Below are 19,518 nucleotides of genomic sequence, written 5' to 3'. Positions count from 1 at the left end.
AACAGGGTTGTGGTTCGGGGTTAACATGATGATACCTCCGAAGAGACTAAGCATTTGCAATTAAAGATGTGAATTATTGTCAGAGTGTGTCCATGCACTGCAACGTGACCCCACTGTGTAAGATTATGCAGGACACTATTGTAAGTAAAACTATTGTACAGCTGCTCTCAACTTTCCTTCAGTCCCACACAAGTTGACGACATGTTTACTCAGAACATCACACTGACTAGCACTACGCTAGCTAAATGACTCAATAAAGTGATGCATTCATCGTTGAAGTTCCGTTGTTCAACTCGTCTCGGGAGAGTTCTGAAGCAGATGTGACGTTTGGAGGCAGATGTGAGACAGACAGCGTGCCCTCCCTCCGCTGTGTGAAGACGCCTGGTTGTCTGTCAGACTGGCTCGGCTTCACCACGTAAGTCACGGCAGGGGATCGAGCTAGGGGGCTGTCTGACAGCCCTCTGACACCCACTCTACATTCAGCACCGCTACATGGCTGGGCTTCTAATGAGCCACTGGAGCTATTTCCTGTGTTAGTCTGGTAGACCACATCCGGATGTTGTCTTTAGTTGATGCGCTTTTCAGCTTTTCACAGACCCCCTTCTGGCTGGATCTATAATTTGGGGAGGCCCTATCCTGCTTGTGTCGATCTTTGATGTGGTGTTTTGAAAAACCCCATCCTGACTGCGTCTAACTTTTATATTTAAAGGGCTTTTCATGTTGATACAAGGGACCAACTGTTATCTATTTCACCAAGGAGATCGATTAAATAGTTTTCTACCCATCAATTTTCCCTTTTATCTTTTCATCCCTCCATCCACCCTGCTGCTGTAGCTACCTGCTGGTTGTGCGTGTGAAGTAGGGCCGGTGGTTGACGGAGGGAACCGCCTCATCCATCAGGGGGTGGTTCTTGATGAAGGTCAGGGTGTCGTCGGGGAAGGTCGTGGACGACTTGTAGGCAGCGGCAGAGCCGTCGCCGGCACAGCAGCCTGGTCTGTGAGACAGAGAGGCGGAGAAGAAGCTAGTCAGTGGAGTTTCAAAGTCAGTGGGCTAGATTTACTAAGAACTCACGCTGAGGGAATATGATATTGTAGATGCAAACATTTGTTGACAGTGTTTACACTGGAATAAAGTAAATATGTTTGGACTGAGGCTGTCAAAGTTCCCACTCATATGTGTTGGTCTTACCTGGGTTTGGGTACCTGCTCCTCAGGCACGGGCGTCCAGGTTGACTCACTGTTCCTCTGCTCCTTGAACTTCCCATTGAAGGCCTTCTCAATGTCATCCATGTAGAATGCACATACTGCCGAGCCTGTGATACTGATGAGGAAAACAACAGAGACATCTGTCATGGGAAAGGCCCATATTAACCCAGGTTATAATGGATTGTATAGCTATAAAGCATTCAAGACTGCTGCCCAGGGTTGTAAAGGACCTTAAACAACAATCTTATAAAATAGGCTTTTAAAAATATACAATATCAAGGGTTATGATATTGCAAATGTGAACATGATCTTTTTTTCTTTATATTTTCTAGAAGAAGAGGTACAGTAAAACCTCATACTCATTGTATGAGTATGTACTGTATATCTGTATGGCCGTCTGTAATGTTGCCGCTTGGTACTGTGACTGACCTGTTGGCCTGTGTAGTGAAGACCCCCAGCACGGCTGGTCTGTGATTGATCTGCAGCACGTTGGTCAGCGACTGCAGAACGTCAAAGTAGAAGAAGGAATCGCCCGGCACCGAGCAGTTGAGCCGCGCTTTAAGGAATGACGTCCAGTAACGCTCTAGAACCCTGGGAGAACCTCCGTTGTCGTTCTTACATACACGAGCCACTCTGGAGAACACAACCTGAGGGGGAAAGAGAGAATGGAGAAAGTTTCGATTTTATAGGATTTTCCAACAAATGTTCATTCCTTTTGTGTTCATTCAGTAACAGAACACAGTGACATGACATTACACTGTTTCACATGACATTACATTGCAGCCTATTCAATACAACATTATTGTTCATATGTTACAGTGAACAACAGAAGTTCTGTCTTCTTAACCCCCCCAGACAGCGGAGGTTCTCCCAGGGTTCTACAGCGTTACTGGACGTCGTTCCTCAAAATAAAATTGATTGGACATGATTTGGAAAGGCAAACACCTGTCTATATAAGGTCCACAGTTGACAGTGGATGTCAGAGCAGAAACCAAGCCATGAGGTCGAAGGAATTGTCCGTAGAGCTCCGAGACAGGATTGTGTCTAGGCACAGATCTGGGGACGGGTACCAAAACCTTTCTGTAGTATTGAAGGTCAAGAAGACAGTGAGCAATCGGAGAGAAGGGCCTTGGTCAGGGAGGTGACCAAGAACCCGATGGTCACTCTGACAGAGCTCCAGAGTTCCTCTGTAGAAATCTCTGTAGCACTCCATCAATCAGGCCTTTCTGGTAGAGTGGCCAGGCGGAAGCCACTCCTTAGTAAAAGGCACATGACAGCCCGCTTGGAGTTTTCTAAAGGGCACCTAAAGGACTCTCAGACCATGAGTAACAAGATTCTCTGGTCTGATGAAACCAAGATTGAACTTGGCCTGAATGCCAAGCGTCTGGAGGAAACCAGGCACCGCTCATCACCTGGCCAATACCATCCCTACGGTGAACCATGGTGGAGGCAGCATCATGCTGTGGAGATGTTTTTCAGCGGCAGGGACTGGGAGACTAGTCAGGATCGAGTGAAAAATGAACGGAGCAAAGTACATCTCTGCAGAGACCTGAAAATAGCTGTGCAGCGATGCTCCCCATCCAACCTGACAGAGCTTGAGAGGATCTGCAGAGAAGAATGGGAGAAACTCCCCAAATACAGGTGTGCCAAGCTTGTAGCGTCATACCCAAGAAGAGTCAAGGCTGTAATCACTGCTAAAAGGTGCTTCAACAAAGTACTGAGTAAAGGGTCTGAATATTTATGCAAATAAGGTATTTCATTTTTATTGTATTTTTTATACATTATCAAAAATATCAAAAAACCTGTATTTGCTTCGTCATTATGGCGTATTGTGTGTAGATTATTTTTTACTGGTACAGGGTGATTTTCAGATGAGTCTTGAGGCTTGTCGGCGTCCTGGAGCAAAACAACGGACATGTACGTATTTGTGAGTAACTCACCTTTCCACAGAGCGGTCATATTAGTGTGTAAACGAAACTGTTCGGACGTTACAGACAGAAGTTGGCAGGTCGGCTGTACCGACATCAGACGAGTCCCAAGACGCTTGTGGGGTCCGTACAGCAAAACAGAGAACACTATTGTGTTCGTGAGAGTCTCATCTTTCCATAATAGTTTGTCGGATGCTACAGATGTTTTTGTGAGAAGATTGATTGGTCTGACAAACACCACTCTAGCACTGCCAACTTTCCCTGCAGATGTGAAAGTGCGACATCAGCGGATGCGGTGGATTGAGACGCATCCAATGCAAAAAAACATATCTCTAGCTTAAACTGACTGATTTTGAAGGGGATTTTTTATTATTATGCTAATTAGATTTTCATGGGGCCGCGGAAATCGAATCTATGGGGTAAAGGGTCTTGCTCAAGGGCCCAACGGTAGGGGAATGTCTTGAGGATGAGAACCCAGCAGCCCTCTATTTGCCAGATCAATTGTACCCTTTTTTCCAGCGCCTGTCCCGGGAATCGAACCAGCCACCTTTCGTCTACAGGTCATTAGCCGCTGGGCTACCTACCACCCCCTTCTGTAGTATTGAACTACAACTCTCTTACCTTGCCAAGTGTGGTGTACTCCACAGCAATCTCACTGAAGAAGAAGTACACGTAGTTCCCGTACTCAATGGCATGGAGGAAATGAGGCTCTGAGGAGACAAAAAACAGTAACACTGACTGTACTACTTGGTATTCACAACAGTTAAGCATTAGGCAGTCAGTGTTTTGGTAGGAAGCATCACTCATGTGGGTACCACACTTTGATTTAGAATGAAATACTGCATACCTATAGATAATGATATTTGAGGAAGATTTTGAGTAAGATTCTAAAGGTAAATTCACAAGTTGGTTCAAATTAAGACCTAAGGCCAAGGCCAGGTGCTCACCTCGTAGCCATTTGGAGTCGTACTTCACGGTACGAAGCACCGGGCTGCTCTCTCCCAGACTACGGTAAATTACTGCATCACTCGCCAGGAAGTCTGTCATGGTGGCCGAGTAGAAATCACCACCTGAGAGGAACAAAATCACTAATTTAAGAAAGGTTTGCTTTTTTCAAATGAAAACAATTGCAATGAAGACTAGAAACCCATGCGTCCCAATGTGCATTTTCATCTCATGGCTACATTTGATGAAGGGTCTGTGCTGCTCTCAATAACACTGTGTGAACTATGTCTAAATGTCACTGGCAAATTGGCAAGATTGAGGGCAGGTTTACTGATCAAGTTGCTGTCTCTCTGTCTCTGTCCAGAGCAACTCACCAGCGAAGAGGCCGACGTTGGATTGGCGAGACTCAAAGGGACAGCGGGCCTGACCCACGACCTCCTCACCATCCTGTTCCAGTGTGGACATCTGGGAGAGAGAGGGAAGAGAGAGAAGAGGGGACTCAGAGAGGGAAGGGGGTACTTCATAAAGCTATTTATAGGAGTGTAACTAAAACAAAATAACTCCAAGGAGCTTATATTGAAAAACCTCAACTAAAATAACTAGGTCAGTGTTTGCAGTTGTTAAGTTTACTGTTTTCCCCTTACTGAAAAATCTATTTCAGTCCAAACTTGAGTATTGTTCTGTTTTATATCAGGTTAGCTTTACTGCGAACTGCCAAGTTATAAAGTCGACCCCTTAAAGTCATGGACAGAATGTGCCTCTAGTCAATCCTGATGAATAAATAGGAACACGTGTCATAAAGATACCTTTTATTTATTACGTTTTACACTGCATTGTAACAACAGTGAAGTCAAAAGGTCAGGAGTAACACTCCTGTCAGCCTGTGCTATGGCTGCTACTCTGGCAGCACTGTGAGGAGACAGTATCTCCTAACCACAGATCTTTAGCAGCTATTCCTGCCCCACCGTTAACAAGGTCGTAAACCTCGGCTCAGACAATATGTGTGAATCCCGCTGTGATGGGGGGGGGGTGCAGAATGCGACCCGGAGGAGAGGTCATTCTCGGCAGCTCCAGCACACTCCAGCAAACAGCTACCTTCACAAACACACACAGTGACAGCTGTCAACATCTGTGTTTATATTTAATGCTGTGTCACTGCTCAGTGTTCCCTATAGGTACACTCTTTAAGTGAGAAATCCACCAATGTTACTGTGGCTGTTACATCTCTGATCTGTCTGCTAAACCATGGTTCTGGGGCTTCAGTACTACAGTACAGTGTGATTTAGACTAGAGGCTACAGGTTTTCACTTCCTGGTCTAGCTACCACCTGGCCACACAACCCCTGTCTTTGATCCAGCTGGCTCATTGGGCAGAGTGTTTTGTGGCGATCAATTTACATGGAAAATGCACTCTGTGCAAAGTAAAACATGTTCCACCCGTCCACACCCACAATCCAATCCCCTTCACCCTAACACACCCTCTCCTGACCCCACTGCCCTCCTCAGTCTTTCCAAGGAATGCTGCAGACAGATTGCATGATATGATTTACACTTCAGCACACTATTCCCAGTTCTCCAGGTAGTCATCGCTCCTGGTTTTTCTCAGACTATAGACATTACATCCCCTCTTCCATTGCCCAGAACCGTGATGTCATCTCAGCTCAACCAGACTTCTTTTGTATTGGTAGACATCCTGGGGAGTATGAGTCTATCTATGCACCGTTGTCACAATTAACGTATCGCTATTTTCCTATTGTATGTTTCCACTTAGCCGACATCTCTCTCTGGCACACTTAAGGTTGTTAATCATTTGAGCAGTCAGATAGCCATGGAGAGTAGGTGGCGTGAGTTCCTTTATGGAACTATAGTAGTGGCTCCCCTGGGATTCTGACTCTAGTTTTCAGGCATGTTTTGTTTTCTCTCCCCCCTCCCTACTCTCTCTCTCCCCCACTCTATCTCTCCCCCACTCTATCTCTCCCCCACTCTATCTCTCCCCCACTCTCTCCTCTCTCCCCCACTCTCTCCTCTCTCCCCCACTCTCTCTCTCAGTGGATGACATGATCTCAAATCATCTGCGGTTGCAGTTTATTCCTCAGATGTGCGAATAAAGACTGTTATTATCATCCTGGATCTGTGTTCAGTCAACAGACCGCTGCCAACCTCGGTTGAGTCAACATGTTTCTCCATCAACATCCAGGATAGCAGCACTCCTTTGAAGTGGTTCTGCAATCTGGAGCGCTATAGGGGTCTATCTGTGCACGACAATGTTGACGTGATGATTTTATACTGTAGATAAAGAGAGGACACTTTTTTCTCACAAAAAGTTAGGAGAAAGTCAGGATGTCAACACCTGTAGAGGCATATGCTCTGAATGCAATGCCCTTAACCGCTAAACCTCCCCATGCTAACAATTTTTTTAAACTAAGCTTATTTACCCCAGCTGTTATGTTTCAGAACAGTGCTGGGTATGGAGCTGGGGGCTTTAGATAGAAAGGTGACTGAGGTGTGGTATCCTACCTTGTAGTTGCGGCAGGTGGGGTTAAAGGCGTTGGTACCGCAGGCAAATAGCGTCTCGTCGTTGCGTGGGACCAGAACTTTGATGTAGTTGTAGCACTCATCCTGTCAAAGGGAAACAGCTGGGTTTCAGGGGACGGCAATGTGACTACTGGCTGCTGGTGTTATCACCCCACCTGCAGTGTCATTGCACAGCTTATTAAGCACTGAATGGCATTTTGCTAAGGGCGCACACACGCACACACACATACACACAACCTCCTTCTCAGTCATACTTCTGTTCCTATTCTTGTCATTACCATAATCCCTGTGCTGATCTCTATGGTTTCACTAGAGCTCTGGGAGGCTGACACTGCTTGTGCCAGAGACTGGTTCTGGAACTACAGATACCTGTGGCGCTGATTTTGATAAGCAATCTATGCTATTGTTAGTACTACCCTCCCACATCGCAGACCAGACAGTGGGAGAGCGAGACACAGAGAGAAAGAAAGGGAGAGAGATACTCACGCTGTTCTTCCCCCTCACTGTGCATTTATCCACATCTTTTGTCTTCCAAGTCAATTTCTGCAACACACAGACAACCAACTGTCAGAGCAAGAAAGAGACCCTTTTTTCACCCAAACATTCAAATGCTATTAGGAGACAGCTATAATGAAAATCTCATCAAGTTCAAATAAGCTTCTGACAAACAAACATCTGAAACACACGAGGAGCTGTGTCTAACCTTGTCAGCGTGCAACTAAAAACTATTGTTCCTCTACAATCCATCTCCCATACAATCCATCCCAATCCACCTGTACTTCTTAACAACAAGACATCTCTATGGATAATTAGACCAACAAGAAGATCAAGGAATAAGAAAGGAATCTGCAATGCATTCCCATAGGAAGTAGATGACCATAGATAGCTAGTATCAGGGCAATCCTGGATGTCCTTATCTCCTAGCATTGACCCCCCAGTGACCCCTGCTAGTGGAGTGAATAGGAAGAGATCCATCAACTTGTTAACAAGGTTGCCTGGTTGAAGGTGGTTTAATGCACTGCCCACCAGTGCAGATCCACTGTTCCACTGCCGACTGACTGGGAGGGTGTTTTGCTGACCCCGCTGTCCTCCCTGCAGGAGCTCCAAACTCATCAACACCATGGGGCATGCTGGGAAATAAGATTTATCCAGACTAAGGTGAAATCCCTCTTTTGGCTCAAGACTCAACTGCTACCCTTCTGGGCCTTAAAGTGGAGTGAAATGTTTCCCCCAAGGCTCTTCTCACTTCCCTATTGAAGATCCAATATGATAGGATAAATAGGATAGACGTCAGCAATATGCTAATAGTTCCCCCTAGCCCTCTGGCAGAGTGGGGTGGAGTTAGCTATTTATTGCTTTTACCCATCCAGGCCTTTGATATACAGTATCTCTGAGTGGGGGATCATGGTGGGCCTGGTGAGGAGACGGGATTAGAACTGAAACTGGGCCATAGAAATGGAATAGATCCATGATGAAGCAGACTGTGGGTTTTTGATTATGACTCAGGCGCACACTAATGAGCTCTCTGAGACAGATAAGAAGCATGGGAAGGTGAGAAAGCCAGGTTGGTATTATGGCTGATGACCAATGACCATCTACTAGTCCTGGCCCGCTAGCTTTTCTGAACGCGGTGTCCCCTGCTCGCCTAGCGTAGTAGTGACTACCGAAAGCCACCCTGACTCACCTACTGCTGATCTTTTGACCCTATGATCACTCGTCTACACAGCTGATGCCCCTAATTTTATTTACCTGTCGGCCCCAGCCTCAAACTCAGGTCCTGTATGTACCTAACTGACCCGCTCTGCCCATTCATCGCCATTTACCCGTTGTTGTCTTAGCTCTCCTGATCAACACCTGTGATTGCTTTATGCCTCTCTCTACTGTCAATATTTTTTATTTATTTAACCAGGTAGGCTAGTTGAGAACAAGTTCTCATTTGCAACTGCGACCTGGCATATGCCTTGACTACGGCTGTCTTGGCTAGTTCTTATTGTTTTATTTCACTGTAGAGCCCTCAGTCCCGCTCACCTTGCCTTAGATAGCTCTTTTGTCCCACCCTACACACATGCGGAGACCTCACCTGGCTTAAATGGTGCCTCCAGAGACGAAACCTCTCTCATCGTCACTCAACGCCTAGGTTTACCGCCACTGTACTCACATCCTACCATACCATTGTCTGTACATGCCCTGAATCTATTCTACCATGCCCAGAAATCTGCTCCTTTTATTCTCTGTCCTCAACGCACTAGACAACCAGGTCTTATAGCCTTTAGCCGTACCCTTATCCTACTCCTCCTAAGTTCCTCTGGTGATGTAGAGTTTAACCCAGGCCCTGTAGTCCCCAATTCCACTCCTATTCCCCAGGCGCTCTCATTTGATGATTTCCGTAACCGTAAAAGCCTGGATTTCATGCATGTTAACATCCGAAGCCTCCTCCCTAAGTGTGTTTTATTCACTGCTTTAGCACACTCCACCAACCCTGATGTCCTAGCCGTGTCTGAATCCTGGCTTAGGAAGGCCACCAAAAATGCTGAAATTTCCATCCCCAACTACAACATTTTTCGCCAAGATAGAACTGCCAAAGGGGGTGGAGATGCAATCTACGGCAGAGATAGTCTGTAGAGTTCTGCCATACTATCCAGGTCTGTGCCCAAACAGTTCGAGCTTCTACTTTTACAAATCCACCTTTTCAGAAATAAGTCTCTGACTGTTTCCGCTTGTTATAGACCCCCCTCAGCCCCCAGCTGTGCCCTGGACACCATATGTGAATTAATTTCCCCCCATTTATCTTCAGAGTTTGTACTGTTAGGTGACCTAAACTGGAATATGCTTAACACCCTGGCCGTCCTACAATCTAAGCTAGATGCCCTCAATCTCACACAAATAATCAAGGAACCTACCAGGTACAACCCGAAATCCGTAAACACGGGCACCCTCATAGATATCATCCTGACCAACTTGCCTTCTAAATACACCTCCGCTGTCTTCAACCAGGATCTCAGCGATCACTGCCTCATTGCCTGCGTCCGTAATGGGTCCGCAGTAAAACGACCACCCCTCATCACTGTCAAACGCTCCCTAAAACACTTCAGTGAGCAGGCCTTTCTAATCGACCTGGCCCGGATATCCTGGAAGGATATTGACCTCATTCCGTCAGTAGAGGATACCTGGTTATTCTTTAAAAGTGCTTTCCTCACCATCTTAAATAAGCATGCCCCATTCAAAAAAAAAGTAACTAAGAAATAGCCCTTGGTTCACTCCAGACCTGACTGCCCTTGACCAGCACAAAAACGTCCTGCGGCGTACTGCATTAGCATCGAATAGCCCCCACGATATGCAACTTTTCAGGGAAGTTAGGAACCAATATACACAGGCAGTCTGGAAAGCAAAGGCTAGCTTTTTCAAAAATAAATTTGCATCCTGTAGCACAAACTCCAAAACGTTCTGGGACACTGTAAAGTCCATGGAGAATAAGAGCACCTCCTCCAAGCTGCCCACTGCTCTGAGGCTAGGAAACACTGTCACCACCGATAAATCTACGATAATCGAGAATTTCAATCAGCATTTTTCTACGGCTGGCCATAATTTCCACCTGGCTACCCCTACCCCGGTTAACAGCTCTGCACCCCCCACAGCAACAAGCCTCCCCATGTCTTCTTCACCCAAATCCTGATAGCTGATGTTCTGAAAGAGCTGCAAAATCCGGACTCCTTCAAATCAGTAGGGCTAGACAATCTGGACCGTCTCTTTCTAAAATTATCCGCCGCAATTGTTGCAACCCCTATTACCAGACTGTTCAACCTCCCTTTCGTATTGTCGGAGAGCCCTAAAGATTGGAACGCTGCTGCGGTCATCCCCCTCTTCAAAGGGGGACACTCTAGACCCAAACTGTTACAGACCTATATTCTATCCTAACCTGCCTTTCTAAAATCTTTGAAAACCAAGTCAACAAACAGATCACCGACCATTTCGAATCCTACCGTACCTTCTCCGCTATGCAATCTGGTTTCCGAGCTGGTCATGGGTGCACCTCAGCTACACTCAAGGTCCTAAACGATATCATAACCGCCATCGATAAAATACAATACTGTGCAGCCGTCTTCATCGACCTGGCCAAGAATTTCGACTCTGCCGATAAGAATATGGTGATTGACAGACTCAATAGCCTTGGCTCCTCAAATGACTGCCTCGCCTGGTTCACCAACTACTTCTCAGATAGAGTTCAGTGTGTCAAATCGGAGGGCCTGTTGTCCGGACCTCTGGCAGTCTATGTGGGTGAAACAGGGTTCAATTCTTGGGCGACTCTTTTCTCTGTATACATCAATGATGTTGCTCTCGCTGCTAGTGATTCTCTGATCCACCTCTATGCAGATGACACCATTCTGTATACTTCTGGCCCTTCTTCGGACACTTAACAAACCTCCAGACGAGCTTCAATGCCATACAACACTCCTCCTGTGGCCTCCAACTGCTCGTAAATGCAAGTAAAACTAAATGCATGCTCTTCAACCGATCGCTGCCCGCACCTGCCCGCCCGTCTAGCATCACTACTCTGGACGGTTCTGACTTAGAATATGTGGACAACTACAAATACCTAGGTGTCTGGTTAGACTGTAAACTCTCCTTCCAGACTCACATTAAGCATCTCCAATCCAAAATTAAATCTAGAATCGGCTTCCTATTTCGCAACAAAGCATCCTTCACTCATGCTGCCAAATATACCCTCGTAAAACTGACTATCCTACCAATCCTTGACTTCGGCGATGTCATTTACAAAATAGACTCCAACACTACTCAGCAAATTGGATGCAGTCTATCACAGTGCCATCCGTTTTGCCACCAAAGCCCCATATGCTACCCACCACTGCGAACTGTATGCTCTCGTAGGCTGGCCCTCACTACATATTCGTCGCAAAACCCACTGGCTCCAGGTCATCTATAAGTCTTTGTTAGGGAAAGCCCCGCCTTATCTCAGCTCACTGGTCACCATAGCAGCACCCACCCGTACCAACTCCTCATTTGGCCGCCTTTCCTTCCAGTTCTATGCTGCCAATGACTGTAACGAATTGCAAAAATCACTGAAGCTGGAGTCTTATATCTCCCTCACTAACTTCAAGTATCAGCTGTCAGAGCAGCTTACCGATCATTACACATGTACACTGCCCATCTGTAATTAGCCCACCCAACTACCTCATCCCCATATTATATATATTTTTTTACCCTTTGCACCCCAGTATCTCTACTTGCACATTCATCTTCTGCAAATCTATCACTCCAGTGTTAATTGCTAAATTGTAATTATTTCGCCACTATGGCCTATTTATTGCCTTACCGCCCTAATCTTACCACATTTGCACACACTGTATATGGATTTTCTATTGTGTTATTGACTGTACGTTTGTTTATCCCATGTGTAACTCTGTGTTGTTTGTGTCGCACTGCTTTGCTTTATCTTGGCCAGGTCGCAGTTGTAAATGAGAACTTGTTCTCAACTGGCCTGGTTAAATAAACGTGAAATAAAAAAATGCACTATGTACTATGCAATGCACATATTGTTAGTTCTCCTAACTTCTTAAAAAAAACATACGTTCTCTTCTGACAATTCTCTGCACTACACATCATTCTGCTCATGTATTTCCACTGCAATCAAATACAAGTCAATAACGTTAGATCTCATTGATGTTGAGTGGGTCCCTTATGGAGATGACTCATGCTGTAAATTAATCTAACTACGATAGGGACAAGCAAACACAAAACCAGGCCTTAAAGTGATTTTTATTTAAGAGCAATCGTGTTTGACAAATGGGATTCAGATGGAAGAGAAAGAGCATAGCACTTCAAAACCAGGAGTGCACGACATAACTTCTATTGGATAGTAAGAAGTAAGAAGAAAACAACACAAATAAACTATATTTAAAAGATGAGCCGAAAAGTAGGAGCCATTGAACCACCAATAATGCTCTTACGTCCAGCCAGCTGCAATGATACACTACTCTATGACCCATGAGGTCATGACTCATGTAAACAATGTGTTTGTGAGACAACATAAGGCTTACCTGTTGTGGGACGATCTGCTCAGAGGAGGCGCTGAGACTGATAGCAAACACATGATCCCTGTAAGAGGTCAAAGGTCAGAAAACATTTGAAGATGTCTACTCTCTGCCCTGAAACCGAATCCCACCACACCACACCCAAGCTGCCTGTTCTTGGCCTAAATTAGATTGATTAGGGTCAGTCACACAGTTCTTTAACGCAGGCTTATTGATGTAGAATGGCTTCTTGCTGAGCCTGAGGAACCTTTTACATAATAAACCTACTGTATGACAATATGAACGTAACGGGAGCTATCCAATATGGTTGACTGATACAATGACAGAAATACTACAAAGGGATTCAATGAAGAGTAGTCAATACAGGGTTAATGTAAGGCAGTCCAGTGCATTGAAGATGAGTGAACAATACTGAGAGGCGTGTTGACTGACCTGGCTGCGATGTAGAGCATGTGGTTGATCCGGAGCATCCTCTGGAAATCCAGGCCCAGTCGTACTGTATCGTTGTCCGACATGAGGCCATGGAAGCTTGGGTACAGGTATGAGTCTGCATGGGGAGGGGGAAAGAGTAGCAAGCTCAGTTCAGTGACAGTGTTAATCCGGGGGAAAAAATCTCCATAACGACAAACCAAGCACTAAAGAAATCAAGGGTGTGAATCTGAAAATAAGGTGTATTCAAGCACAAAAATAAAGATTGTTTGAGAGAGTACAAGAGAGAGAGAGAGAAAATAGGTTGTTGACTTGATAAAACCCTCTGATTGCAGTATGCTTTCTCAGTTTCTATTTTGTATGCTTTTGCTTTGCCCCACATTTGCTGCAGATGCCCAGCTTGCAATTTGTTCTAACTGTCATGTGGTTGTTAATGTGGGCTATCCCATGACTCTGTGCTGTGCTGCTAGAGATAATACACTTAACTGTGTAAATTAAGAGGGGGGAGCGGGAAGCATCTCTCGACCCTAAGTTTATCACAAGAGCTATACAAAACAAAAACACTGCAACAACTGGGACATGCTTAAACCACCTGACCAAGTCCGAAAGCAATGGGACTCCCGAAATCTTCCTCAAATTATTACCAAACACCCCAAAAAATGCTACTCTCCTCAATGTTATCCCCACAAATAATCCTGATCGGTATCAGTCTGGTGTTTTCTGTATTGACCTTAGTTATCACTGTTTTACAGCCTGCGTTCGTAATGGCTGCTCAGTGAAACAACCTGTCCTGATTTGTCAAAACTTTAATGAGCAAGCCTTCCTTCATGAACTGGCCTCTGTAAAATGGTATAGAATCAGCTTGATCCCCTCTGTCGAAGACACTTGGATCTTCTTTTTTGATATTTTCAGTGGTATTGTTAACAAACACGCCCACATAATGAAAATGAGAATTATAAACAGGTTCAGCTCCTGGTTTGACCGTGATCTTTCAGAGTTACTCCACCTCAAGAATTGCATTTGGCGAAAGGCTCGGCACACGCATACTCACGCTGACTGGCTCTCGTTCAGGCAAATGAGGAATAAGTGCACTCAGGCTATACGGAAGGCCAAAGTTAGTTACTTTAAGCAGCAGTTCTCTCTCTGTGGGTCTAACCCCAAGAAGTTCAGGAAAACGGTTAAAGACCTGGAGAATAAACCCTCCTCCTCACAGCTGCCCATGTCCCTTAATGTTGACGATGTGGTTGTTACTGACAAGAAGCACATGGCTGAGTTATTTAATCACCACTTCATTAAGTCAGGATTCCTATTTGACTCAGCCATGCCTCCTTGCCCATCCAACATTTCTTCATCTCCCACCCCTTCTAATGCAACTGTCCCCGATGCTTCTCCCTATTTTTCCCCTGCCCCGCTACAAAGTTTCTCCCTGCAGGTGGTCACTAGGTGCTAAAGGTGCTAAAGGAGCTCCTTAAACTTCATCCCCAAAAAACATCTGGGTCAGATGGTTTAGACCCTTTCTTCTTTAAGGTTGCTGCCCCTATCATCGCCAAGCCTATCTCTGACCTTTTTAACCTGTCTCTCCTCTCTGGGGATGTTCCCATTGCTTGGAAGGCAGCCACGGTTCGTCCTTTATTTAAAGGGTGAGATCAAGCTGATCCTAACTGTTATAGGCCTCTTTCTATTTTTCCTTGTTTATGAAAAGTGTTGGGAATGTTTTTTAAATAATCAACTGACTGGCTTTCTTGATGTCTATAGTATTCTCTCTGGTATGCAATCTAGTTTCCGCTCAGGTTATGGATGTGTCACTGCAACCTTAAAGGTCCTCAATGATGTCACCATTGCCCTTGATTTTAAGCAATGTTGTGCTGCTATTTTTATTGACTTGGCCAAAGCTTTTGATACGATAGACCATTCCATTCTTGTGGGCCGGCTAAGGAGATCTGGTGTCTCTGAGGGGTCTTTGGTCTGGTTTGCTAACTACCTCTCTCAAAGAGTACAGTGTATAAAGTCAGAACATTTGCTGTCTCAGCCACTGCCTGTCACCAAGGGAGTACCCCAAGGCTCGATCCTAGGCCCCACGCTCTTCTCAATTTACATCAACAAGATAGCTCAGGCAGTAGGAAGTGCTCTCATCCACTTACATGCAGATGATACAGTCTTATACTCAGCTGGCCCCTCCCCGGATGTTGTGTTAACTTTGTTGTAGAGCATTTTTCTTATTGTTCAACAAGATTTCTCTGCCCTTAACCTTGTTCTGAACACCTCCAAAACAAAGGTCATGTGGTCTGGAAGAAGAATGTCCCTCTCCCCACAGGTGTGATTACTACCTCTGATGGTTTAGAGCTTGAGGTAGTCACCTCATTCAAGTACGTGGGAGTATGGCTAGACGGTACACTGTCCTTCTCTCAGCACATATCAAAGCTACAGGCTAAAGTTAAATCTAGACTTGGTTTCCTCTATCGTAATTGCTCCTCTCTCACCCCAGCTGCCAAACTAACTGATTCAGATGACCATCCTACCCATTCTAAATTACGGAGATGTAATTTATAGATCGGCAGGTAAGGGTGCTCTCGAGCGGCTAGATGTCCTTTACCATTCGGCCATCAGATTCGCCACCAATGCTCCTTATAGGACACATCACTGCACTCCATACTCCTCTATAAACTGGTCATCTCTGTATACCCGTCGCAAGACTCACTGGTTGATGCTTATTTATAAAACCCTTTTAGGCCTCACTCCCCCCTATCTGAGATATCTACTGCAGCCCTCATCCTCCACATACAACACCCGTTCTGCCAGTCACATTCTGTTAAAGGTCCCCAAAGCACACACATCCCTGGGTCGCATCTTTTCCAGTTCGCTGCAGCTAGCGACTGGGACAAGCTGCAACAAACACTCAAACTGGACAGTTTTATCTCAATCTCTTCATTCAAAGACTCAATCATGGACACTCTTACAGACAGTTGTTGCTGCTTTGCGTGATGTAAGGTTGTCTCTACCTTCTTGCCCTTTGCGCTCTTGTCTGTGCCCAATAATGTTTGTACCATGTTTTGTGCTGCTACCATGTTGTGTTGCTATCATGTTGTTGACATGTTGTGTTGCTACCATGCTGTGTTGTCATGTGTTGCTGCCATGCTATGTTGTTGTAGTTCTCTCTTTATGTAGTGTTGTCTCTCTTGTCGTGATGTGTGTTTGGTCATATATTTATTATAATGTTTTAAATCCCAGCCCCCGTCCCCGCAGAAGGCCTAATGCCTTTTGGTAGGCCGTCATTGCAAATCAGAAATTGTTCTTAACTGAGTTGCCTAGTTAAATCAAAATCAATCCGTCGAGGCTGGCCTGTAGACCATCTTCTCTCCCATAGTGCTGCATTAACTGTTCAGGCCAGAGGTATCAAACATATGGCCCGTGGGTCGGAGGGGGTCCGACCCCTGGGAAAAATGAGTTCGACACCCCTGGCTTAGGCCTTCCTGTCCAACTTGGCAGTTGTAGCTGAATTAGCAGACCTCTAAAATGGGACACTATCTGAAATTACAATCTCCTCGAGGGAAGCATCTTTCCCCCAACCAAGCAAGTCCGACTCGACTGTTTAAAGATTTTAACTCGGGGGTGATTGGGTCAAGCAGAGCAGTGATTCGCTGTGGGGCAGAAAGGGAGAGGGATAAGTCCACCCCGGCGACCTCTCGTCCCTTTAATTACTCCTCAGCACTTTCACTTCCTTTAAAGTTTTTGGCGCCACGTCGCCATGGAAACCTCTAACCCAGTTCCTCCAATTAGCCTCTGCGAGGGAGATGATTCCGGCGGTGGAGCTGGGCACTGGATGTATTACCATACATAATGGACATCCTGGGGAGTTGTGAGGGGTTCTGACGCCCAGACACCTTCAGACCTGCTGACAAATGGCCCTCATTACACCTGAGATGGGCTCCACATATAGATCTATTAGTGTGGCTATTTGTGCTAATGGTCCACTCCTCCAGATAGATCAATTAAAGCGCCAGGCCTCAGTCTCTGTCACCTCTTAAATAAAGGATGGGGCTGGCGACTGTAAACGCCAGGACCTCCTTACCACACCTCCTATCGATTAGGTGCCACTGATGGGCTGTACGTGTGGCCCAATCAGATGTTGTATTATGTCATATAGCTAAAATATATAGCTATTTTATTTCGATAGTGGTAATTATGTATTTGAACAGGGCTGCCCAACCCTCTTCCTGGAGATCTACTGTCCTGTAAGTTTTCAGTTCAACCCTAATTTAGCATATCTGATTCAGCTAGTTAAGGTCTTGTTGAGCAGCTAATTCGTAGAATCAGGTGTGTTAAATTAGGGTTGGATTGAAAACCCACAGGATGGTAGATCTCCAGGAAGAGGGTTGGGCAGCCCTGTATTAGAAGAAGTCATACTATTACTGACGTAGATCTGTAAGACGACTGACAAAATATGTGTACATACAACTGACAAGATGCTGCCCTTTAACGGTACATCAGAACATCATGCACCCCTGAACAAAGGAGCAACATTGCATCATAACGGGCTTGCACTCACGTTCTCTCCCCACAATGCTGATTGGCTCCAGGTCCTGGGGGAAGGGTGTGACTCCCATGGCCAGGTGAGGTAAGAGGGCTGTGAGGGCTAGAGCCAGGCCCACCTCCAGAAGGGGGAGGGGCCGAGGCGACCCGGGCACCAGCCTCATGTTGGCAGGGGTTCACCACACCTCACCAGAACAGCATGGCCAACAGCGGGCACACCACCACCTAGAAGAGGAGAGAGAGTGAGACACAGGTTAACATAGCTACAACCAACATTAGCTGTACCCATATCTGTTAAAACGGTCACAGGCTAATGTGAATGACTACAACAGCAGCATCGGCTTCATAATGATCACTATAATTCTGCTATCAAGTTCTACAGTAGCTGATGGAACTTTCTGAGTTTGGATGCTAAGCTCTCATTAGCATGCGATGCTCATTGCCAGTGCGGCATTGTGATTGAGTGTTAGCTGAACTGTGATGGCAGTGTGAACACAGAGAGAGAGAGAGACAGGAACGGAGAGAGAGGTGAGGCCACAAGGGCCCCTGACTGGGACACCTGGCTCATTTACTCCCAGCCTTCAGTCTTTCACAGGTGACTTCACACAATTAACCACCGCCCCCACAGGGGAACGCGACTCCCTCTGTCTGCACCAAGACACCAGGCCCAAGGGGAGGCGACAGGTACCCACTTTCACCTAATATACAAAACAAACTATAAATTGTTTGACTAGATGGGAAAAACGAGCGGCTCCTGTAAGAAGGTCAGCAGATTCAAGTTTGAGCAAAGTTTGCTCTCTGCAATATTAATCACTCAGGTAAGCTATGCGTCAGACCTGAATTGTCTCGAAATGCTAATTTCCACATCTGCTTGATTTCTGAGATGAGACCGGGACAGATGGACGCAGATTGCGCAGGGATTTGTTCAACTAAATCTCTAGAATGCTGTGACCTGTGTTTTGGCACCAACTTAATAAGGGCAGCGTGTCCTCTAAGGGTTTCAACTCAGCACAGCCCAGATTGATGTACTGCACCAATGAGATCCTGCCACACAGCTTTTAAATGGGGAGCCGAAAACAAAGTCAACAGAGATATGAACCCCATCAATATTGATAACGGGCTGCCTCATTCTGATTCAGAGGAGACGGTTGCATTTAGCGATGAGGTCAAGCGATGATCACAGTGTCATAAATCGAGGGGAGGCGGTGTATGCTCCTGTTTACTTCATGAATTACCGCCTCCTGCGTGTCCTGCCTGGGCGATATATGAGGACATTACTCCCAATGGATTAACTCACAGGCTTTTCGGCTTCTCAGAGGAGGTAGACAGCTTGAGCAAACAGGATATGATGCGGTGGCTTCCTGTCTGAGCAGGCCAAACACCACTGTCACCCCATCTAACCTGAATCTATCATTGAAGAACTAAGATCTTAGTACATGCTCTGATGGTTGAGCAATGCCATCAAGTTAAAGAGTAGGCTCACATTTATACTGCTTATGCAAATGCTTGAGGGATCTTGAAATTTTAAAAAACAGTTAGTAAAGTTGCAGTTAAAAACATGCTAAATAAAACTCAATAAAACTCAGAAATTATTTGCATAACTGTCTCTCTGCTCTCATGAATATGCATAGACTCGACCAACGATCATAAACATGTAGAGTGCGAAAATCAAAGGTTATGGAGACTGGGCAGAGATCAAATATCGACAAGTGCAGAGTATTTATCCAATGGCTATAAAGCCAGGAAAATGCAAAGATGACTCACAACAAGACAAGCACAGTGCCTGCAGGAGCTTAGGCAAGACAGACCAACAAATGCACTGACCCTACAGACCCTCTGAGGCTTCTGGACCTTCCACAGATTTCCACACAAAGACGCTGAGTGGATGAGCTTCTTG

The 19,518-nt window shown here is 45.7% G+C and overlaps 1 protein-coding gene across 1 annotated transcript in view; it reads right to left on the bottom strand.

The window, feature by feature from the left end:
- LOC120031499 (semaphorin-6D-like) overlaps positions 1 to 17,840 on the bottom strand; it is a 45,364-nt gene extending 27,524 nt beyond the window's left edge. The window contains exons 1-11 of the mRNA XM_038977280.1: positions 17,638 to 17,840; positions 13,095 to 13,209; positions 12,669 to 12,726; positions 7,099 to 7,155; positions 6,595 to 6,696; positions 4,453 to 4,543; positions 4,081 to 4,203; positions 3,755 to 3,843; positions 1,635 to 1,852; positions 1,189 to 1,320; positions 839 to 994 (exon numbers count right to left, since the gene is read on the bottom strand). Coding sequence (XP_038833208.1) covers positions 839 to 994; positions 1,189 to 1,320; positions 1,635 to 1,852; positions 3,755 to 3,843; positions 4,081 to 4,203; positions 4,453 to 4,543; positions 6,595 to 6,696; positions 7,099 to 7,155; positions 12,669 to 12,726; positions 13,095 to 13,209; positions 17,638 to 17,785 — 1,289 coding nt within the window. The 5' untranslated portion in view covers positions 17,786 to 17,840. The remainder of the gene's footprint in view (positions 1 to 838; positions 995 to 1,188; positions 1,321 to 1,634; positions 1,853 to 3,754; positions 3,844 to 4,080; positions 4,204 to 4,452; positions 4,544 to 6,594; positions 6,697 to 7,098; positions 7,156 to 12,668; positions 12,727 to 13,094; positions 13,210 to 17,637) is intronic.
- Positions 17,841 to 19,518: the final 1,678 nt, after the last annotated feature.

This window comes from Salvelinus namaycush, chromosome 37, assembly GCF_016432855.1.
Source record: "Salvelinus namaycush isolate Seneca chromosome 37, SaNama_1.0, whole genome shotgun sequence".
Classification (NCBI taxonomy): domain Eukaryota; kingdom Metazoa; phylum Chordata; class Actinopteri; order Salmoniformes; family Salmonidae; genus Salvelinus; species Salvelinus namaycush.
The sequence above is the reverse complement of the archived record's forward strand: the minus strand, read 5'-3'. Positions and strand labels throughout refer to the sequence as shown.